Genomic DNA, 21,670 nt, shown 5'->3' on the forward strand with positions numbered 1-21,670 from the left:
CGCCATTCAGAAAAATAACCAGGCGGGCCTGAGAGTTGTGCTGGACCTTTCCACCCTCAACCTCTCCTTACCGCTACAAAGATTCAGGATGGTTACTCCAGCTTTTATTGCAGAAACATTGTGCAGGGGAGACTGGATGTGCACCCTGGATCTGAAGGACGCGTACCTACACGTCCCGATTTGGCAGCCCCATTGTTCTTTCATACAGTTCAGGATCATGGGCTACCATTTCCAATACAAGGTCCTTCCCTTTGGCCTCAACTCGGCCCCCAGGGTCTTTACCAGACTCATGAATGTTGTGGCTGCCCTCCTTAGAGCTCAGGGCCTCCACATCTACCCATACCTTGACGACTGGCACATCAGGGCTGCATCTCTGGAAGCGGTTCACCACTCTTCCCATGCTCTCATGAATACATTGCATGAATACATTGCACAATCTGGGCTTTTCGCTCAGTTTCAAGAAGTCGCAGCTACAGCCCACACAGAATCTGACATTCTTGGGCCTCATCTTGGACAGGTGCTCCGAGAGGGTGTTTCCGTCGGAGGACAAGATCACGACCATTAAGAGGGCCACCATTCACTTTCTCAGCAGAGAAGTGACCTTGGCCTGGTGGTACCAGCATCTCCTGAGTCTCTTAGCAGTGTCCTATTAGCCATCCCACACACAAGGCCAGGGATGAGGAGAATTCAGCTGCACTACCAGGAATGGGGTTCTCAATCTGAGATGATCAACGTTCCTCCATCTCTCCACACAGACCTCACATGGTGGTCCAGGGACTGAAACCTTCGGAAGGGCAAGGCCTTCAGGCCCCCCACCCCTGAGGTCACATCACCACAGACTCCTTGCTCGAGGGCTGGGCAGCCACCCTGGACGATCTCTCGGTCCACGGCACCTGGACTCGAAAGGAGCAGGAGTACCTCATCAATTGGTTGGAGCTGAACGCCATCTGGCTAGCGCTCAGAGCATTCCTTACACTTCTCAGGGGCAAGGTTGTCCTCATCCCGACAGACAACTCGACCAGCATGTACTTTGTCAACAAGCAGGGAGGCACCAGATCCCCTCCACTGCAGATTGGCAATCAGCATGTGGGAATGGGCCCTGGCAAACGACATCTACCTCACGGCAGTCCACTTTCCGGGGGAATGCATCCTGGAGGCGGACAGGCTCAGCAGGTTGGGAGCCGAAAATTACGAGTGGCAGCTAAGCTAAAAGACTTTGTTATTCAGGAGATCTTCAGCAGATGGTGTCTCCCCCAGGTGGATCTCTTTGCCACCTGGTACAACAGGAAGTGCCCTCAGTTCGCCTCCTGACAGGGATAGGGTCCCGGCTCCCTGGGCGACGCATTTCAGATTCAGTGGAACGGCATGACCGCTTACCCCTTCCCGCCCACTCCGCTGATTCACAGAGATTTGCAAGATCAAGGAATCTCGCCAGCTCAACATCATTCTAATAGCTCCATGGTGGCCGGCCAGGCCATGGTTCTCGGAGCTGCTCAGCCTCTCGGCGGTGCCACCAATTCACCTTCCGACGAGCCCAGCACATCTTCTGGCGCAGAAGGGGGGGGCAGGATCATCCACCCCGCACCACAGAAACTAGCCCTCACAGCGTGGTTCCTGAGCAGGTAGCGCTACGGCACCTCAGCCTTTCCCAGGCTAATCTGGAAATCATACAGGGTGCTAGGGGCAAGGCTACCAGGGCCCAGTATAAAAGTAAATGGACCAGGTTCTGCCAGTGGGCAGCCTCCAAGGAAATTGACCCCCTGGCATGTACCCTGGACGACGTGCACTCCTTCTCAGCGCACCTGGCCCACTCAGGCGTGCAGGTGGACACCTGCTGCACTTACCTCACTACCATCAGGGCCTAAAGGAACTCTGAGGGGGGGGGGGTCTTCTTCTCCTCTAATCCGATTGTCAAGAAACATTTGACGGGGCTCGCAAGACTCTACCCGCAAGACTCTACCCGCCCATCAAGAGGCCACACCCCGTGTGGGATCTGAACATAGTCTTGGGCGCCCTCGCGCACAAACCATTTGAGCCAATGGCATCCACGGACATCAGTTTGGTCACCATTAAGACGGCCTTGCTGGTAGGCCTCGCCTCGGCGCGCAGAGTTAGCAAGATCCAGACGCTGGTTGCATCGGAGCCATACACTACCTTTCACAAGGACAAAGTAGTCCTGCGGGCGCACCCTGCCTTTCTGCCTAAGGTGACGTCTGCTTTCCATTTGAAAGAGGAAATAGTCCTCCCTATGTTTTTTGCCAATCCTCAGGACGAGGTACAGAGTTCTGCACTGCCTGGATGTCGGGTGTGCTCAGAAATTCTACCTTGACAGGACCAAAGGCTTCCGCAAGTGAGATGCCATGTTTGTCACTTTGGAGGTTCAAGACCATGCTATCAGGCCTCCATATAACGCTGGATGGTCTCGGCCATCAAGGAAGCATACGAGGGGCAGCACAAGCCGATTCCGGCCAGCATGCATGCCCACGTAGTCGGGGCCATGGCAACGGCCATCGCTTTCCAGCGCCATGTCCCTTGGCCACTTTGGCCTCTGCCTCGGCCTTCTGCAAGCATTACTGTTTGGATGCTGGCTCTAGATCTGAAGCGGATTTCGGACAGGTGGTTCTCAGGAAACTATTTGCTTAAGGAGGGTCTCCTCTCCACCCTGGAGCTGCATTCAGTTGTAATCTCCCATGCTGTATGGAGGAAAGGGGACGGGACGTAAGAGTAATTATAAGTTACTCACCATAGTGACTAACATACTCTTAGTCCATAGTCCCCTTTCCTCCATACGTCCCACCATCTTCCCCCCCTAATAATACTGGTGTCATTAGGCAATGTTAAATCTATTGTTGATGCGTCAATGGGGACTGAGTTGTGGCGCCGAGGGGCGGAGTCAGGGCAGCGCGTGCTCCCAGGGCCGCACCCCCGCGCGCCTCTAAATTTAAAGGGGAAGAAGGTTTTTTCTGGTGAAAAAGGTTCCGTCTCCCGTCCTTTGGAAGGGACGTCCATGCAGTATGGAGGAAAGGGAACTATGGACTAAGAGTACATTAGTCACTACGGTGAGTAACTTATAATTTATTTTAGTAGGTCCCCTTCTGACCTCTCATGATACAGTTCACACAAAGTTGCAAGGGGGCTCCCTTCCCCAAGCTTAACACACTTCGGGTCTCCCTCGTTCGGGCTCGGACCACTTTCGGATGTCAAAATCTTTCGACTGTGTGTGGCTTTCGTTTCGCTGTGCTATTGGAGGATGGAAGAGTCTGGAATAAGAGTTATACTGCCAAGAGTTGTTCCATGTCACAATGTCCTATTTAGAATGCGGTAAGGTGGATGGGTTGTTGGTTTAAGGGGAGGCAGTTGGTGGCAAAGATGAGGGAGCTGAAGGAGTGAGTATCTCGGGGCTTGGTACCCACTTAACTTGTATGACACAAACCAGTGACACCTGAGTCGCTCCCAATAGTTATGCAACACTGTTTTAACACAAAGAAGGTGCTGTGAAAACTTGATCATATCCTGGATGGTAAAGTGATTTATGGAGTTACATTTTACTAGATGCAATGTAGATATATTCAAAACACAATATTTTAAATACATCAATAATAATGCCAAGCTAAATTACTGCAGAAAAAAACATCTTTAGATGGTATTGACTGTCTAGAGCATTCTGGTTCGTAGGAAAGTAGTGGAAGAGTCCAAAGTCTGATCTGCTGATGCCAGTTTCTATTAAAAACTTAAATTAAACAAAGCTAATCACTCAGGGCCATCCACTAGATGGGGCTATGCATAGCAAAGGAACCTCAAACCAAAGCTTGCTGTAAAATCTTTTTCCGGTAAGTAGTACTCTCATCAACAACAACATAGCTTTATTTGGAAATTCAATGCATTAAGCAAACGGGTATCACCTGCAAACAGCCAATATTACACACCATGTGATCATAAAATAATAGAAAACGCAAGCATAAAATATATGCATTTAAAATTGCAAAACACAGTACATTTAGAAAGGCATGTATTGTGTACATTTGAAGGTATAGTATTGCTGTATATTTAAATGTCTCTTCCACTGGCCTAAGATCTGGTGAGGCATAACATTTCTAAATTGCCTTCAGATGAAAAGAACAGTCGTCTGTTTTCCCATTCTTTGAGTGCACTTTGAAAAATAATGACACAATTTTTATGTAACTTGTCATTTCTTATGAGTGTCATAGCCAAGCTATACGCTTTATTTTGGAATAGTCCCATTAAAGCCTAAAAACAAAAATAATCAAATTCATCTAAAACAATACGATATGATGGATTTTATATTCAAAGACTAAAGATGCATTAAAAAGATTGCATAACCATCATACAATACAGAATATCTGTGCCTCAGCTTATTGTGCGAGACATTGAAACCTTTATTAACACCCGACAACATTCAATCAATGTTCTAATCAGCCAAGCCAAAGATAGTCTAAACCCCTTCTAACCACCATACTAGATTTACCCATGTGGCAAATGTGTATTGCATAAAAATGTGTGGTGTGCGTGCACAGCCTCCTCTTATCGAAAGATCCTTCTGTTTAAACCACTGCTCATTGGAATTCAAAATTGGGTGCAAACCCGCTGGAAAGGTGCCTCCGTGGACTGGCACACTACGAAAACAGGGGGTATGGACCAAGGCCGTGAAGCCAGCGGTGCGGGCTGCACTCCGAAACCACCCCTTAGGGTGTATAAGTTCAATGTAGTTCGAACTAAAAATAACAAATTTCCATTGGTTTACTGCAAAGTGTGATAGTTTAATGTTAAATTCTTTAATCGTGAATTTTGCATCTCGTTAACTGTACATCTTAAGAACAGCAGATGTGCTGGGTGAGCTATAAAAACATTAGTTTTGGCCAATGCATTTCGGAACCTTGTTCCTTCGTCAGGGCCAGCTCATTCTCAAATGCATCTGATCCGAATGCAAAATGATAAGCAATCGAATCTGTAATGTAATCCACAAACATATACGCAAGATTAATTGATTAAATATGCATCAATCGCAAAACATATTCACATGAATAATACAGGTTGATGAAACCATTAAAGCATACAGTATTGCATTTTCAATTTATGGATGTGTTCGGCATGCCGATAGTGAGTCCATCATGCCCCAGTTACCAATGTAAATACACAAGTCGAGTCACACAATTCCAAAGAGATAACCGGGGTGCCAACGTACGCCGGGAAAAGGGGATATTGTTTACAGAATAATTAATGTTTAGGGGATGTATCACATAACCATGGCAAAAAAGTAAAATAGAAAGTATAAATTACATACGTGTCATCCCATATTTAATGCGTGATAACAGGTGGCGGGATCATATTAAGAAAAGGAAAGAAAAACGGTAGAAAAAATCACCAACAGACTGCCACAAATCTTACTGCTTGTCAACTTTCAGTGTCATAGAAATCGACCTGTACTAACCTTGCTATGGTGGCAGAATGGACTGTGAATCGTAAGACGACGCTTTGAAGCTTGAGGCTTGTTGGAAGGCGTTCGGTGAACGTCTGCTGATTCTTATCTAGGGAAGACATGCTTCGCGATCAGTTGTGTAACAATATGATGTTGCTAAAGCGCTTATAATGTCTAGGGCTCACTAGCACACGACCGTGCAGTACGACGCGTCTTACCTGAATGTTCAGATGTGGAAAATCGGCAGAACGCGGCTAAGGACGCGTTCTCGGTTACTATGGTGCTTTATCACGAAGCTTCTTACACGTCGCCTAGCTACGTGAAAAGAGCCACAGAGTTCTGTGAAAAGCCGGCGGCCATCTTACTGCGGCTGCTAGCTTCCATCATACATGTGCCCTAACGGGTATACTATAAAGGATGAAATGTCTAATTGAAATTGCTCAACTAAGGATGAAATATCTAATTGAAAAGTGATACTTGGGGGTGTAGTGGTGGTAAAAAATGTGGCAAAATACGGATAATATGACAAAATGTTGTGTTATAAAAATTAAAATGATAAAAATATATTGTAAGAAATGTATAGTTAATAAAAAAGTTAAATTAATGAAATAATGAAAGACATAACTAGGCAAAGAACATGCCCGAGAAGACAAATTCTACTGAGACCGATAACCACAATGAGGGCCGGCCTTAGTCTGACTGATCTGGTTCCGTACGGTACACTATTCCTGAAGCTCAGGCTGATTTACCATTACTGTTATTACTATGTTAAGATTGGAGTAAAGCTAAGGGCAACGTTAGATTCAAGGGGTCTCGGTTGCCATATAGCTAGTCACTCTAGGGTGCAGGTTCATTTAAGGAACACACAGAAAAGAAAGGGAGAACAGAATAAAAGTAAGAGGAAAAAAGGAAAAAGGAAAAAGAAAAACAAATTGTTAAACAGACATCTTATATAATTGTGCAAAACGTCACTACTATTCCTTATGATTTACATCAGTCGCGGTGATTCTTGCAAAATCATGTTCCCACTCGGTGCTGCTGATGTTGACACAACCAAAGTTATCAAACAAACAGTACAATGTCATAATGCGTTCTAATGTGTCCCATGCTGTTAACCCATTATAGTCTAGTGATTCCAGCATCAAAGAAAACAACTGAGGTCGAACTCCTCGTTCATTCCATTCGGTATCAATGAGTCAAGTTTGTTGATCCAAAAAGCTTCTTTCTGTGCTCTCCACTGCTTCATATCTCGAGAGTGTCCTTTGGGAGGCATGACTTCAAGTACCAGAAATCTCAACTGGCTCACTGTGTGCCCATTGTCATTAAAATGCCTAGCAACAGCTGACATCCTGTTCTTATTCCTAATATTGGATTTATGCTCATTTATCCTAATTCTGATTTTACGTGAGGTCTCCCCCACGTAATACTTACCACATGGGCATCTGAGTGCATAGATTACATTTTCCGAAAGACATGTCGCATGCTGTCTTAGTGCAAGTTTTACACCAGTGCGTGGATGTGCAATTGTACTGCCTTTAATAATGCTGTTGCAATTACCACAACTCATACATGGATGAGTCCCGGGGAATTTGTCTGGTTTAGTAACTGGTGTTCTCTCCTTAGTGTTCATCAATAAGTTCCGCAAGTTACTGCTTTTCTGATATGCAAATATGGGTGGTGTAGGAAACAGGTCCACTGTTCGCTCATCACTTGTAAGAATATTCCATCTGTTGCGTATTATAGTCTTAATGTGCTTGCTCTGTATGGAATATTTAGTCACGAAGACCAAATCTGGACTGTTAGTAATAGGTTTCTTTACTAGCAATTGTTGTCGTTCCTGGGCATCAGTCTTGGCTCGTGCTGTTACTAAATCTACCTCTGGGTATCCTCTTGCTTGCAGCTTTTGTTGCAATTGTTGTAATCGTAAGTTACAATCCTCTGGGTCACTTACGATTCTTTTGATCCTTAACATTTGACCGTAGGGCAAATTCTGAAGTGTCTTAGGTGGATGAAAACTGAGCCGATGTAGCAGGTTATTGCGATCTGTAGGTTTCGTGTACAATGTGGTGGTAATTTTATTGGCTCGGATGACTGTTTGTACATCGAGATAGTGTACATTAGGATTACCTATATCTATAGTAAATTGGATACGTTGATCGATCCCATTGAGAAATATCAAAAATTCTTGAAGATCTTGTACACTACCTATCCATATGCCGAAGATGTCATCTATAAATCTCACCCATGTCTTCAACTGGTGTTGCCATCTGGGATTAGATAATACATGTGTTGTTTCAAATTGATGCATAAAACAATTAGCATATGATGGTGCCATAGTGGCTCCCATGGCAGTCCCCGATATCTGATTGTAATATTTGCCATCGTACTTAAAACAGGAGTTCTTGGAGATGAAGTCAAGAAGAATAATGAGAAACTCATTATTGGCTCCAATGTCTGTTGCACTGAGTAAGAGAGATTCAACTGCTTGCTGTCCCAGATCATGCGGAATACTGGTGTAGAGGCTGACAACATCAATAGTAAATAGAATGTCTCCAGGTGCCAATGAGATAGTATCTAATATTTGGAGGAAATGCGTAGTGTCCCTTACATATGTCCTTGTGGCTTGGACCAGTGGTTGTAGAAAAAAATCTATATATGTTCCTAAAGGTTGTAATAGACTTCTCGTGGCAGCTACTATTGGTCTGCCGGGTGGATTGATCAAGCTTTTGTGGATCTTAGGCAAGGTATATAGGTGAGGCATTACTGGAAATGCGGTCCATAGATACGCCCTTGTTTTGGTGCTAATCCATTCGTTTTCTACAGCTTTATCGAGAATATCTGTTAGTTTCCTCTTGATCTCCGGAGTGGGGTCTTGTGGTAGTAGAGTGTAGGTATTAGTATCCGACAATTGGCGCAAGCATTCTGAATGATATTGTGATGCGTCTTGGATCACCATTGCTCCACCTTTATCCGCGGGACGGATGACTATAGTTTCATCGCCGAATAATGTACGTATCTGTGACAGCTCACCTCTATTCAAATTAGTTCTTCTTGGTGCGCGAAATTGCATCTTTTTGAGGTCGTTCAATACCATTTTTTGAAACATGTCTATTGCTGGTACTTGTACTGGCGGGCAAAAGGTGCTGCTTGGTTTAAATTCTGTGTACTCTGACTCTATTGTTGTAGTAGATGGCGTGTTCTCTGCGAAAAACGCCTTCAATTTCAATTTACGAATGAATTTGAATAACTCAATCTCTGTTTGGAATTGATTAGTGCTGTAGGTCGGTACAAACTTAAGCCCTTTCTCCAGGGTTCGTATCTCGCCGGCTGAAAGTGTCCGCTTGGATAGATTAACCACTAACTGCGATTCGTTTGAAACCTTGTTTGCATCCTCTGACTTCCTCTTTCTCCCCCTCCTTGTCCTCTTCCTCTCTCTAAAAAAGCTGTGTTGGTTATACGTTTAACTTGCGCTGGTCTTAATTTTTGGGCTGATGTACTAGCTGGTGGCAAGTCGATGTTTGTTCTATCCTCTTGCTCTGGGACATCGGACTCAGAGCTGCTGTTGCCACTCGTGTTCTTATTCTGGCGTGTACCTTGCTGTTGATATTTGTCAGCCCACGTGTAAACCTCATTATTGAGGTAATCGAAAGTATCTCGGCGAAACTTGCGTATCTTCCGAGCCTCCAAATCTTCTTGGTAGCTCTCGAGCTTCTTATTAATGTCGGCTAGAATCACTGCAAATGATTCAGCATCAGTGATGTCAGTGATGTTTTTAGAGAGATTCTCAATCTCTTTCTCAAGTTGTTCTACATTGCTTGATAACTCTTGTATGGTTAATAAAATTAAGTCTAGGGAACATTTATTGAGGATCTGTTCCCATTTTTCAACAAACTTTTTGTTCTCCTTACAGAGCGTAGGTCGTAATGGAATCCGAAGACCTCTGGGAATCCTTTGTGCCTTATAATACCTGCTTAAGGTTACTGCATGTAGTTTGCGATTGATCAGCTTTCTGATATTATATTCCAGCTGTTTAATCTTGCTCTGTGGATCCGCCCCACCGGGGGTACGCGTGGTTTCCTTAATGAGACCCAGAATAGCATCTGCTTCTTCTGCTGAAAAACCCAGCGTTGTTGCTCTGTTGTCTGTAATGTGTTCAATATCTTCGTATGACATATTCACTGTGGCGTGCTACGTTCAGGTTAATCCACGGATGGAGAGCGAGAACAAAAATGTGTGGTGTGCGTGCACAGCCTCCTCTTATCGAAAGATCCTTCTGTTTAAACCACTGCTCATTGGAATTCAAAATTGGGTGCAAACCCGCTGGAAAGGTGCCTCCGTGGACTGGCACACTACGAAAACAGGGGGTATGGACCAAGGCCGTGAAGCCAGCGGTGCGGGCTGCACTCCGAAACCACCCCTTAGGGTGTATAAGTTCAATGTAGTTCGAACTAAAAATAACAAATTTCCATTGGTTTACTGCAAAGTGTGATAGTTTAATGTTAAATTCTTTAATCGTGAATTTTGCATCTCGTTAACTGTACATCTTAAGAACAGCAGATGTGCTGGGTGAGCTATAAAAACATTAGTTTTGGCCAATGCATTTCGGAACCTTGTTCCTTCGTCAGGGCCAGCTCATTCTCAAATGCATCTGATCCGAATGCAAAATGATAAGCAATCGAATCTGTAATGTAATCCACAAACATATACGCAAGATTAATTGATTAAATATGCATCAATCGCAAAACATATTCACATGAATAATACAGGTTGATGAAACCATTAAAGCATACAGTATTGCATTTTCAATTTATGGATGTGTTCGGCATGCCGATAGTGAGTCCATCATGCCCCAGTTACCAATGTAAATACACAAGTCGAGTCACACAATTCCAAAGAGATAACCGGGGTGCCAACGTACTATGTGTATTGCATGTCATGGTGAAAGTACTGCTTTAATTTCTTAAAATATCTAAACACGTGTTGGTTCAGACTGCTGAGATACCTTATGCGTAAAGTTGGCATAATCGGTCACATACTTTCTTTTGCAGTGCCCCCACTTGAAGGTTTTGTGATGAACAGACTGCAAGGTGACTACTTTGAGACACTTCTTTACAAAATATTTGTCTCAATAGATGAACATACCAATGTGGCAGAGGTAAGTAATGTGAAACATAATCATGTTTTGGGGGTTTGGTGCGTTATTGTTTTCGGTTCTTTAGTGCAATTCAGTCACAGTACCCAGGGATGGCTTTGATTCAATCTACCCCATCTTCAACTTAAAACCAGATTTATATAATTTTCAGTTTCATTGTTTATTAACTTAAAAAAACATGATTTCAGGTGTGGGGATGTATTAATTTGTAACGGATATTCAGTATGGTTACTCTTAACATATTCTTTTTTATAATTCTCTTCGATCTCCAACTATCAGGTACTCTGAACATATTCGTTTTGATCTTGTCGGTAAAACTTGCTTCAGAAAGTTCGTAGCTTTACATGGCTCTTTTGCATGTGTTTCTCAAAATGTGGTGCTTACGGATAGACTGATCAGTTAGAATAATTTGAAAAACAAAGGAAAGTCTAATGGCCTCTGCTTTGTAAAATTAGGAGAGCTGTAGCATTTGGTCATGGGGCCTTTGAAAATCCCTATTGGAGCCACTAGTCTGGAATTGCTTTCCTTTCCATTTGTCTGAACATGTTTATTATTTATAAACCGTAATCAACAGTGCCAAAAAAACATGTGTGATCATACTTTGACATTATTCTGTTTTAAGCTCAACAGCGATTTTGCTTTTGTCTTCTCACTTTTATGACAGTCTAGACGCCTTTCAAATATGGATGTGCTTATTTTGCTTGGTAATGATGTACTCAATTTAGCAATAAAATTGATATCACAAATTCAGCAAATTTCGATTTTGCATTCTGCATCATTCACACATTCCCTGTGTTCACACCACATAGATATTTGATAGGTCTGATTCTGACCAGTGAGAATAAAGGAGATGAAACCTATCAAGATGTAAGTGAGTTGCACTTAAACCCTCCCTTTTACTTTGTGCTAGAGTAGAAGATAATTACATTACACATTATGCTTGTTCTAACCATTGAGTGCAGTATCCTCTGCACATGTTTACAGAGAATGTAAGCAGGGATAGCTATCTGAGCTTTTCTAAAGGATCTGGTCTGGCTGTATTATCCCCCATTCTATGTCATGGTACTGGCTCTAGTCCACAAAACCCTGTTGTAGTCTACCTCAACAGTCTCATTCCTTAGTGGATCCTTCCTGTATATATTGCTTTCTCCTTTTCTCTTTCACCTACTTCTGCCTCCTCAAAACGTAGCCAAATGATTGTACACTCAAACCCTCTTATACCCACCCCCTTAGTTGTGGGGTGTTTGCTCCTCTGACCACCGTCTGGACTTCTTCTTCAATCCCCTTCCTGACAATCCACCACCGTAACTCCTCTGACCTTTTCAGCACACTCATTTCCTCATTCCTGAAGTAACTGGTCTCCTTGTCTGTAACTTCTCTCAAAATGTCCAACTAAATGCAATTATCCACCTTTCTCTCGATCCAATCTCCTCAATATTCTCCTACGTTCCCTTGACCTATCCTTCAACCTCTATACTGCTCCCACATTGTATTCCTTCTTCTCCCAGCTACCCCACTCCTTCTAATGTCCCTTTCCTCCACCTCCTTACTGTTATTCACCCCCTTCCACTTCTCTCTCCTTCTTAGCTCCACTCTCCTTCCTCTCCCCATTCTACTTTTCCATTCTCCTTCAACTCTCTCCAAAGCTCTTGCTCTTCCTCCAAACGCTTACATTCCGTCACAAATGTTGATTCAGTGCTACTCGCAGCTTCTCTGCTGTCTGTGTCCCTTCCAATCACTGCACAACCAGGCACACCGCCTTGATGAAGGCCAGTTGCCATCTTAAATCTCTGTTCAGTGAACATAGTAGTGGATTGTTGCAGAGCTCCATGCTCACACCAGTTATTAGTCAGATGCACACGCGAACTGGATAAATATAGTTTTGTTTTTGCGCAATTGCCTGGACATGTGGTGCTCCGTGGGTTGCCTAAATTCTAGCACTCACAGGACAGTTACTTCGAGGGGATTGGGTCCTCCGACGTATTCCATATCTATGACAGTAATCGCCACAGCTGTGCTGCTTCAGAAAATCTTTCGGCTCCTGCGTCGATGACGTCGATACGCTGTCCTCGAGGGCCTCCGTCAAGCAGACGTCACCGGATGTTATAAGGAGGACGCACAACGCCCATAGCCTCAGTTCCTTTTTTATCCGCGAACGTGTTCGCTTCGGAGATCTGGGCGCGCCTCGGTTCTTCTGAGTTCTGTTCTATTGGTTCTTCGAACCTGTTCGTTGTGAAGATTTCCATGATGTCTTCGTCTTCTTCCATCCCGCGGCCAGGTTTTAAGAAGTGTCGGGACTGCGGGTCCAAGATGTCGTTGACGGATTCGCACAACACTTGCCTCTGGTGCCTCGGTGAGGACCACGACACGGATGACTGTGTAGACTGCCAGTTGCTTACATCGAAGGCCTTGCGGGAGCGTAAGAAGAAGCTTTCTGTAGGTAAGGTGGCCAAGCCCCGGAAGTCGAGATCCACTGGGCTTTCGACTGACGATTTGAGGAGAGTCTCCCTCTCCGTGGGGAGTCTCGGTCCAGGAGTAGGTCCCGCAATTCCTCTGCCTCACGGAAGCGCCGGCATCGGTCTCCTTCCTCGTCCGAGGACTCCGCCCATCGGCGGGTGGCTTGTCCCAACAAGCACTCCACTCCTGCCGAATGGGATTCGTTCCGGCAGGAGATGTTGGCGATTTTTCAATCGCAGGGCTCCGGTCCGTCCCCGCCGTTGAAAGACGCTGGCCGTGACCGTGCTAGAGACACCACTCGCATACCTCTGGGCTTGAGTGGTCGCCTCGATCACCGGGCACCTTCGAGGTCCCGGTCGGACAAGGATGGTCGCTCTAGAAATGCCCGCTCCAGGTCCCGGTCCTTGACGCCCTCGAGACGGTTGGAGCCTGTGAGGTCTTCGAAGAAGAAGACTTTGGCGCCGAGGTCGTCGAGGGACTCTCTCGAGGCTCTGCCTCCGAGGAAGCCGTCGACGCCTACGGCGCCCAGGCTCTCGAAGGACACGCTCGGGGCTCTGCCCTCGAGGACTGTGTCGAAGCCGTCAGCGCCACGCTTGACATCGACTCCGATTCCATCTACGCCTTTCGAGGCTGCTTTGTCGGAGGTAGGAACACCCTAGAAAGGCTCTGGCCAAGGCTAGAAATGTCTTTGTTCCTTTTTCTGTGCCCTCATTCCAGCCTCTGAATTATATTTCTGAGGTGGATGAGGGGTCTGAGGAAGATATGGTTCCTGAAGAGGTACCTGAAGAGATTTTGTCTGGTCATAGCCAGATTGAAGACCTGAGGCAGTCGTTGCACGACGCCAGTGGTCTGGACACCTCTCAGGAGGTAGAGTTCTGTAGGCCTGAGCCTGGCACCCATGCCGAATCCTCGTACCGGCGCCTTATGTCGAGGGTCACAGAATACTTGGGGTGGTCTGCTCCACCAGTGGATTTTCTGCAGGATGACCTGACGGATATTCTCAACCAAGGTCCACCAACTGACCCGGTACTGTCATTCCATATGGCCTTGCAGAGAAGTGTGGCAGCAGCTTGGACTGCTCCGGAGCGTCTCCCGGCAGTGAGCAAGCCGCGAAAATACCGCCCAGCCAGTAGCGCCCCCTGCTACTTGACCACGCACCCCACTCCGGAGAGTTTGGTGGTGCAGGCGGCTACGGCCCCAGCAAAGCAGGCGTCGTACCCTACCATCCATCCTGATAGGGACGACCAGCGTTTTGATGGCTGGGCGAAGAAAGTGTTTTCTTCAGGGGGTATGGCTTTACAGGCAGCCAACTCCGTGTGTGCCTTGTCGCATTTCACGTACACTCTGTGGAACTGTATTTCGTTAGCGGCTGATCCTACTCCCGAAGGGGAGGAGCAGGATGTTTTTCTCGCTATTGTGCAGGATGGCAAGGATGCCATGTGAGTCTGTTCAGTCGGGTCCGGACATGGCAGATGGTGTCAGCCGGTCCATGGCGGCGAGCACCGTAATACGCAGGTTTGCGTGGTTGCGGAAGTCAAGGTTTGCTCCGGATGTGCAAGCCCGGCTCCTCAACATGCCCTTTGATGGTGAACATCTTTTTGGCAGCAAGGCTGACGAGAGCCTTGAGAGGTTGCAGACCTCAAAAGCTGCAGCGAAGTCGTTGAGTGCTGCAGTTCGCCAACATCTGCCTTTTCGTCCTAGGGGACAGCAATGGAGGGTTGGTTCCTTTTGATATTACTCATCCTTTGGTAAATCGAAGGCAGCTGCTAGTCAAAGGGGCCACCGTAGGAGTACCAGAGGTGGAAAACAGGGTACTCGGGTTGTCAAAGCCGCTCGGGCAGTTGCCTCTTTGCCCTCAGGCACTGCTGCAGCCACTTCGGCTCAGTCATGAGGCCATGTCCCATGGTTCGCCAGTTGGGGGAAGGCTGACACAGCATCTTGTAGAGTGGCGTGCCATTACTTCAGATGTGTGGGTTCTGGAGATCATAGCCCACGGCTACTGTCTTCCTTTCCGGCAGAGGCCTTACGACAATCCACCAGGGAATCTCTTTGAAGAGTCTGGATCCGCTCCTTGCGCAGGAAATACAATCCCTGCTGGAGAAAAGCACCATAGAACTGGTCCCTGTAGCGGAGAGGAACAAGGGATGGTATTCCCCATATTTTTTTATTTCGAAGAAAGACGGGGGATTGAGACCCATCATGGACTTGCGCGGTTTGAACAAGCTCCTCAGGAAGGACAAGTTCAAGATGGTTACTCTCAAGTCCTCCAGGCCCTTCAACTTCAGGACTGGTTGGTGTCTCTCGACCTCAAGGACGCTTACTTTCATGTGCCGATCCATCCAAAGCACAAGAAGTACCTGAGGTTTGCGGTTGGCGACTCGCACTTTCAGTTTCGGTTCCTGCCGTTCGGTTTGACCGCTGCCCCAAGGGTTTTCACCAAGCTCATGGTGGTGGTGGCAGCGTATCTCAGGAAAGTCGGGATTCACGTCTACCCCTACCTGTACGATTGGTTGATCAGGGCGTGCTCTCCCGAGCAAGTCCTGGATCATCTCTCCGTCACCTGCCACACCCTTCACAAGCTGGGCTTCTCCCTCAACTTAAAGAAGTCCCACTTGACGCCAACTCAGCGGCTCCAGTACATCGGAGCCATGCTCGACACGTCCCTGGGGCAGTGTTTCCCTCCCCAGGTGAGGGCTCATCACATTCTACAGATGGTGCACAAGTTTCAACATGCCCAGAGTCTCCCGGCGTTCGAGTTCTTGAGGTTGCTCGGCCTCATGGCATCCTGCATTCTTCTGGTGCCAGAGGCCAGGTTGCGGATGAGATCTCTGCAATGGGCCCTCAAGATGCAGTGGTCACAGTCCTCCAGCAGGATGTCGGACCCCGTTCAGGTGCCGCCCTCGGTCGCCCAGGACCTCCTGTGGTGGCCGGTCGAAGGCAATCTGATAATGGGGTCCTCCAGTTTGGCTGCCCTGGCCGGAGGTGACGATCGTGACGGACGTGTCCCTCATGGGTTGGGGAGCTCATGCCAACGAGTTGAGTCAGCTGTCGTTGGTCTCCGTCGGGAGTCCAGACTCAATATCAATCTGTTGGATCTGAGGGCCGTCAGGCTTGCCCTGAAGGCTTTTCTGCCGACTGTGCGAGGGAAGAATGTCCTGATTCTGACGGACAACACAGTGGCCATGCACTAACTCAACAAAAAGGGGGGGGCAGGCTCACTTTCTCTGTGTAGGGAGGCGATGCAGCTCTGGTTCTGGGCCATCCAGCAGGAAATTTAGATCTCGGCAGTGCATCTGGCCGGGGACGAAAATGAGACGGCGGGTGCTCTGAGCAGGCAGAGCGCGATCTCTCACGAGTGGGAGCTGGCTCAGGAGATTCTCCTGGAGTTCTTCGCCCTTTGGGGGATCCCACTAGTGGATCTCTTCGCCTCCAGTGTCAACCGGAAGTGCGAAAAGTTCTGCTCGCGGGGATTTCCTCCAAGAGGAGCCTTAGGGGACGCGTTCGTGGTGGAGTGGTCCTTCCCACTGCTGTACGCATTTCCTCCAGTCCCCGTCATCCTGCAAGTGCTGCGGAGGTTCGGTTCCCGGATGATCCTCATTGCTCCTGCATGGGCCCTTAGAACGTGGTACCCGGACCTTTTCGACTTGTCCATCTGCCCTCTACGTAGTCTTCCCGACCGAGACGATCTGCTCTCACGGGAGGGGGGGGGGTCAGGTTCTCCATCCAGAGGTCCGATCCCTCAACCTTCACGCTTGGCTTCTAAAAGGTTGAGGTATAAGGATTGGGACCTCCCTGAAGACGTGATGGAGGTGTTGCTTTTGGCCAGACGGCCTGCAACCAAGTCCCTGTACCGTTGCCATTGGAGAAAGTTCTGCGACTGGTGCAGGGTTAAGAATGTGGATCCTTTTTCATGTGACATTCCTGTGGTTCTGTCATTTTTGCTTTCGTTAGCCCACAAGGGCCTGCAAGTGGGTACCATTAAAGGTTACCTGGCGGCGCTGTGCATATTTAAGCGCTCGTCTGAGGAGTGTTCTTATTTCAAGATCCCTTTAATTTCTCAGTTTCTCAAAGGGCTCACTAATGTAGTTCCGCCATCACCTTTCCAGGTGCCCGGTTGGGATTTGAACCTTGTTCTAAAATTCCTAATGGGTGCTCTTTTTGAGCCTTTACATTCTTGTCCTTCAAGACTGTTAACCCTTCAAACTGTGTTTTTAGTTGCGGTCACTTCCGCTCGCAGAGTGAGTTGCAGGCACTTTCCTTTAGCCACCCTTCACAGTGTTTCATAAGGACAGGGTTGTTAGAGTTCGTCCTTCCTTTCTTCCGAAAGTTGTGTCGAATTTTCATTTGAGCCAGAAGGTCATTCTTCCGGCATTTTATCCTCCGCCGCATCCTGGTAAGGAAGAGGAGAGGCTCCATAGGTTGGATCCTGGGAGAGCTCTAAGTTTTTACATTTCATGCATCTCCCGGGTCAGAGTGGACGATCAGCTCTTTATAGGTTACGCTGGAAGGCGTTTGGGACAAGCTGTTACTAAGCAGACTTTGTCTATATGGATTATTTTGGCAATTTCTGAATGTTACCGCTTGGCGGGTAAGGACCCTCCGGTAGGCTTACGGGCCCATTCTACTTGGGGTATGTTTGCCTCTACTGCCCTGCAGAGGGGTGTTCCTATTCGTAACATCTGTGAAGCAGCCACATGGGCTTTGGTCCATACTTTTGTAAGACACTACTCCCTAGATTCTATCCATGGGCAGGATCTGGCCTTTACTCTGCAATTTAATTGGGCAGTCTAAATTTCTATATTCTAAATTCTTTTCCCTCCTCCATACGTTGGTACTGCTTTGGGAGTCTGTCATAGATATGGAATACGTCGGAGGACCCAATCCCCTCGAAGAACAAGTTACTTTCTTACCTGGTAACGTTCTTTCGATAGGATGGTCCAATGACGTATTCCATATCGCTCCCTCCCTACCTACCCCTCTACAGAATTTCTTATGCGATTGCAGCTTACGTTTCCGCAAGGATTTCTGTGGTCACACTGGCAGAAGATTGGTGCCACATGTTCTGGGGAAAAAACTATAATTGAGGCTACGGGCGTCGTGCGTCCTACTTATAACATCCGGTGACGTCTGCTCGACGGAGGCCCCCTAGGACAGCGTATCGATGTCATCGACGCAGACGCCGAAAGATTTTCCGAAGCAGCCCAGCTGTGGCGATTACTGGCATAGATATGGAATACGTCGTCAGACCATCCCATCGAAAGAACGTTACCAGGTAAGAAAGTAACTTGTTCATCTGTGTTAGCAGAACTGAGCGATCCTTTACTTCTCTGGTGGCCCTAAGGCTACCTTGCACGTGGTCATGAATGCTTTATATGTATTAATCATACTTGGGGATCTTCTTTAACTGACAGGGGCATGCTCTTGCCCAATGAGACAAGTCTCTGCCAGCAAAAATGGACATGGTTGGGTAGTCCATGGGTTGTTCCCTGCATCCCTCCTGGGGCCCCCAATCACACAGATGCAGCAGTGCCTGTCCTGTGGCCAGTCTACCTTCTACCCCAAGCGTCTGGCAAGGGATTTAGCCGTGTTCCTTACCACACACAAAGAAATATTATATAGGCTGAAAAGATTTTAATACCATATTCAAAACAAACCCCACAGATACACTGTGGGGACCACAACTTGCGCATAATAGGCATTGTCCATCCGTGGATGTTGAGTCATTGATTTTAATCCTTGACCCAACTAAAATATTTGCAGGTTTAAGTCTAGTCATGTAGGTACAAGAATCATATGGTACAGAGCTTTCTATAACCCTTTTTAGCAAGCATTGACAAAGCCAACAGTTTTGACGTTTTCAGTTGATTTTACCTACTCAGTAATTCCAAACAAATCTGCAAGTTAGTTTGCAGACACATAACACTAGGTGTAGACGTAGTACAAAGACATATCTTCACTGCATTGCACATAAGTATTTTTACAATCTTACATTCAGCAAACATTAACTTGCAGATACATTTAGGAATGTCAAACTAGTCAGTTTTAGGGGTGAGTTAGTGTGGGGGCAAGGGGTCTGCTCAGGTGGGAGGCAGTAGGCAAGGATGTGCATGATCAGAATGACTGAGCTCGGGTGAGTAGGTGTCAGCAGGGGTGAGCTTTTGCGGGTAGGCATATGGTGAGCATAGGGTGAGTTGGCAGGGATGAGCTAAGGACGATAGTGTTGGGTGTAGAAGGTGTGGAGGATAAAGAGGGGTGAGGCTCGGGGTGACGTTGTAGGGTTAGAGAAGGGTCAAATACGGTGTGAGTTTTAGAGTGTGGTGGGTGTGGAGTGCAGTGAGAGCATAGGCGAGTAGGGAAGGGTGACCGGTTTGGATGTCTGAGGAAGAGTGGGTGAGGGTAGAGAGGTGTGAGGTGGAGTGCATGGTGGTGAAAAGTACAGGTGTGTGTGGGTACAAGAGGTAGGGGAAGAGTAGGTGTTAGTGGGGAAACAGTAGAGTGGTGTAGGCTTAGAGTAGGGTGAGGTACTGTGGGTGGTGGTAATGGTGATAACATGTGGTAGGTGTGAGGGTGGCATGGGGCAAAGTCGATGGGGTTGGGTGCTGGGTTGGGGGGTGGCATGAGTCGGGTTACATTGGGGTGGTTGGGGTTGATTGGGGTGAATTAGGGTAGGGCGAGGGGATAGTCGGGGGTGTTGGTAGAGTGGGGGCAGAATAGTAGAGTGGGGAGTGGTGGGGCAGCATAGTTCAGGGCCCGGGGGTACCACAATATTGTCGGGTCGAGTAAGAGTAGTGCAGAGGGTGATTGGGCGTACAGTGGTTGGACTTAGAGTGGCTAGGATAGTGAGGCTAGAGGTAGGGTGGATGGGGTAGTGTGGTGAGGTTGGGTGGGTAGTCTGTTGAGAAGGGGTTGGGTGGATTAGAGTAGGTGGAGTAGAGTGGTGGTAGGGTTATAGTGGGTTGACTTGGGGTAGAGGGATGTGTTAAGGTGGGTCTTGGTAGAGTGGATGGGGCAGAAGTAGGGTGAAGCAAGGGTTGAGTAGTAGGGTAGGTTAGTAAGGGTACAGTAGCAGGGTAAGGTAGATTTGTGAGCTGGGAGTTCTCAGTAGAGTAGTGGGGTGGGTGTACTGAGGTAGAGTAGTGAGGTACAGGAAAGTGGGTGGGAGTAGAGTGAGTGAGGTCTGGCAGATTAGCGGGGTGATGCATGTAATGTAGATTGGGCTGCGTTGGGTACTTTACACCAGTTTGTACTGGTCTAATCCTAAACTGAGGGCTCCATTGCGGGTTTTGAAGAGTCTACAACGGTAATGTGTTGATTTTGTCAGTGCCTCTGGGTCCACATAGGTCAAAGCAACAAAACAAAATGAAACCAAAGCAACAAAACAAAAGGAGGGGGTAGCAAGGCTTAACATAATGCATTAGTACCCAATATATAGATGCATTGGTCTTCTAATGTGGTACAAGTGATTACAGCACTGTTGTCAGCAAATCACAGCAACCACCACCCTAATCCACAAAAAACATTTAGGGTGATAGAATCCTCTTGCTACCAAAATGCAGTGTTTAAATGTTACTGCTGCTTGGCTGTCATCTGGGCTACTTGGAACCTCACATAAGAAAAATTATTACATTGATAGTGGTACTTCAGTAGATGTTCTCTTGTCACAAAAAGTAGAACATCTATAAAAGCTAGCAAAAACAATTCAGAGACCCTTAATGTTGGGGAGCAAGAACGCCAGCGAGGGAACTCTTCCTTATCAGGCTTGTAAGGGGCTGGGCCAAAAGGGAGAAACTCTTCATGGAATGTTTACATTGGTGATGCCAAGAAATCTTTAATTGCACAGCCTTCAGTATCTTGAGTGCAGGCCGTTTGTTCTAACTGAACCATGTTTCATGCTCATCCCTTCCGGGAGGCAATACCGGCCAGGAAAGATGCATTTTTTCCAGAGCGTTTTTACAAATATTATGGTTATGGATATTCTTTTACCCAGACAGGTGCATCTTTCCATCGGTAGCATATTGTGTGTTCTTTCCACATGGGTGTTTTTTTGCAGTGTATTCCATTTAGTTATTTTGGACTGTTATACTTTGCTGTTTGGATTGATACTGGTTCACTTGTATACCCCTCTTAAGTATAGCCAGCACATGTTACCACAAAACGTGAAGGAGGTATCACCCTTCACTCTGCGACTTTATGATCGGGACCACTCTTGTTTTGCAGAAGTCTGATGGCAGAGTAAGTGGGTTAGCCACTACTCATCCTTGTTCTTCTGCAGGGCAGCAGTCATTTCATCACACTCACTTTGTTTTAAACTGCTCTGCAAAGGTAGGAAAATCTAGCAAAGCGTACATTAACAAGGGATGCACAGACATGGATGCTGCAATTGCAGATGCCACATTAATATCACCAGGCCTTTTTATCTTTCAACCTATGATATGTAACGAACATCATGAAGTGCCTTTAATTCGTCAAATCAAAGAAATGGCTTTTAAGAAAGTGCAAAAGGATATGTTCTTGTTTAAGAAAAGGGATTAATAGTAATCTAACTAGTCCTTAGGTCCCAAAGATTGACACATATAGTAGTCTATGATACCTTGTTGCTGGTCCTGGTGGGTCAACCATGTCAA

General features: G+C 46.8%; 1 protein-coding gene across 1 annotated transcript in view; it reads left to right on the forward strand.

Moving 5' to 3' along the window:
* The window catches only part of FAM91A1 (family with sequence similarity 91 member A1), a 1,180,047-nt gene that overhangs the window by 288,204 nt on the left and 870,173 nt on the right, over positions 1–21,670 (forward strand). The window contains exon 9 of the mRNA XM_069621589.1: positions 10,486–10,592. Coding sequence (XP_069477690.1) covers positions 10,486–10,592 — 107 coding nt within the window. The remainder of the gene's footprint in view (positions 1–10,485; positions 10,593–21,670) is intronic.

The sequence above is a fragment of the Ambystoma mexicanum genome, chromosome 5q (genome assembly GCF_040938575.1).
Source record: "Ambystoma mexicanum isolate Mex_15411 chromosome 5q, UKY_AmexF1_1, whole genome shotgun sequence".
NCBI lineage: Eukaryota > Metazoa > Chordata > Amphibia > Caudata > Ambystomatidae > Ambystoma > Ambystoma mexicanum.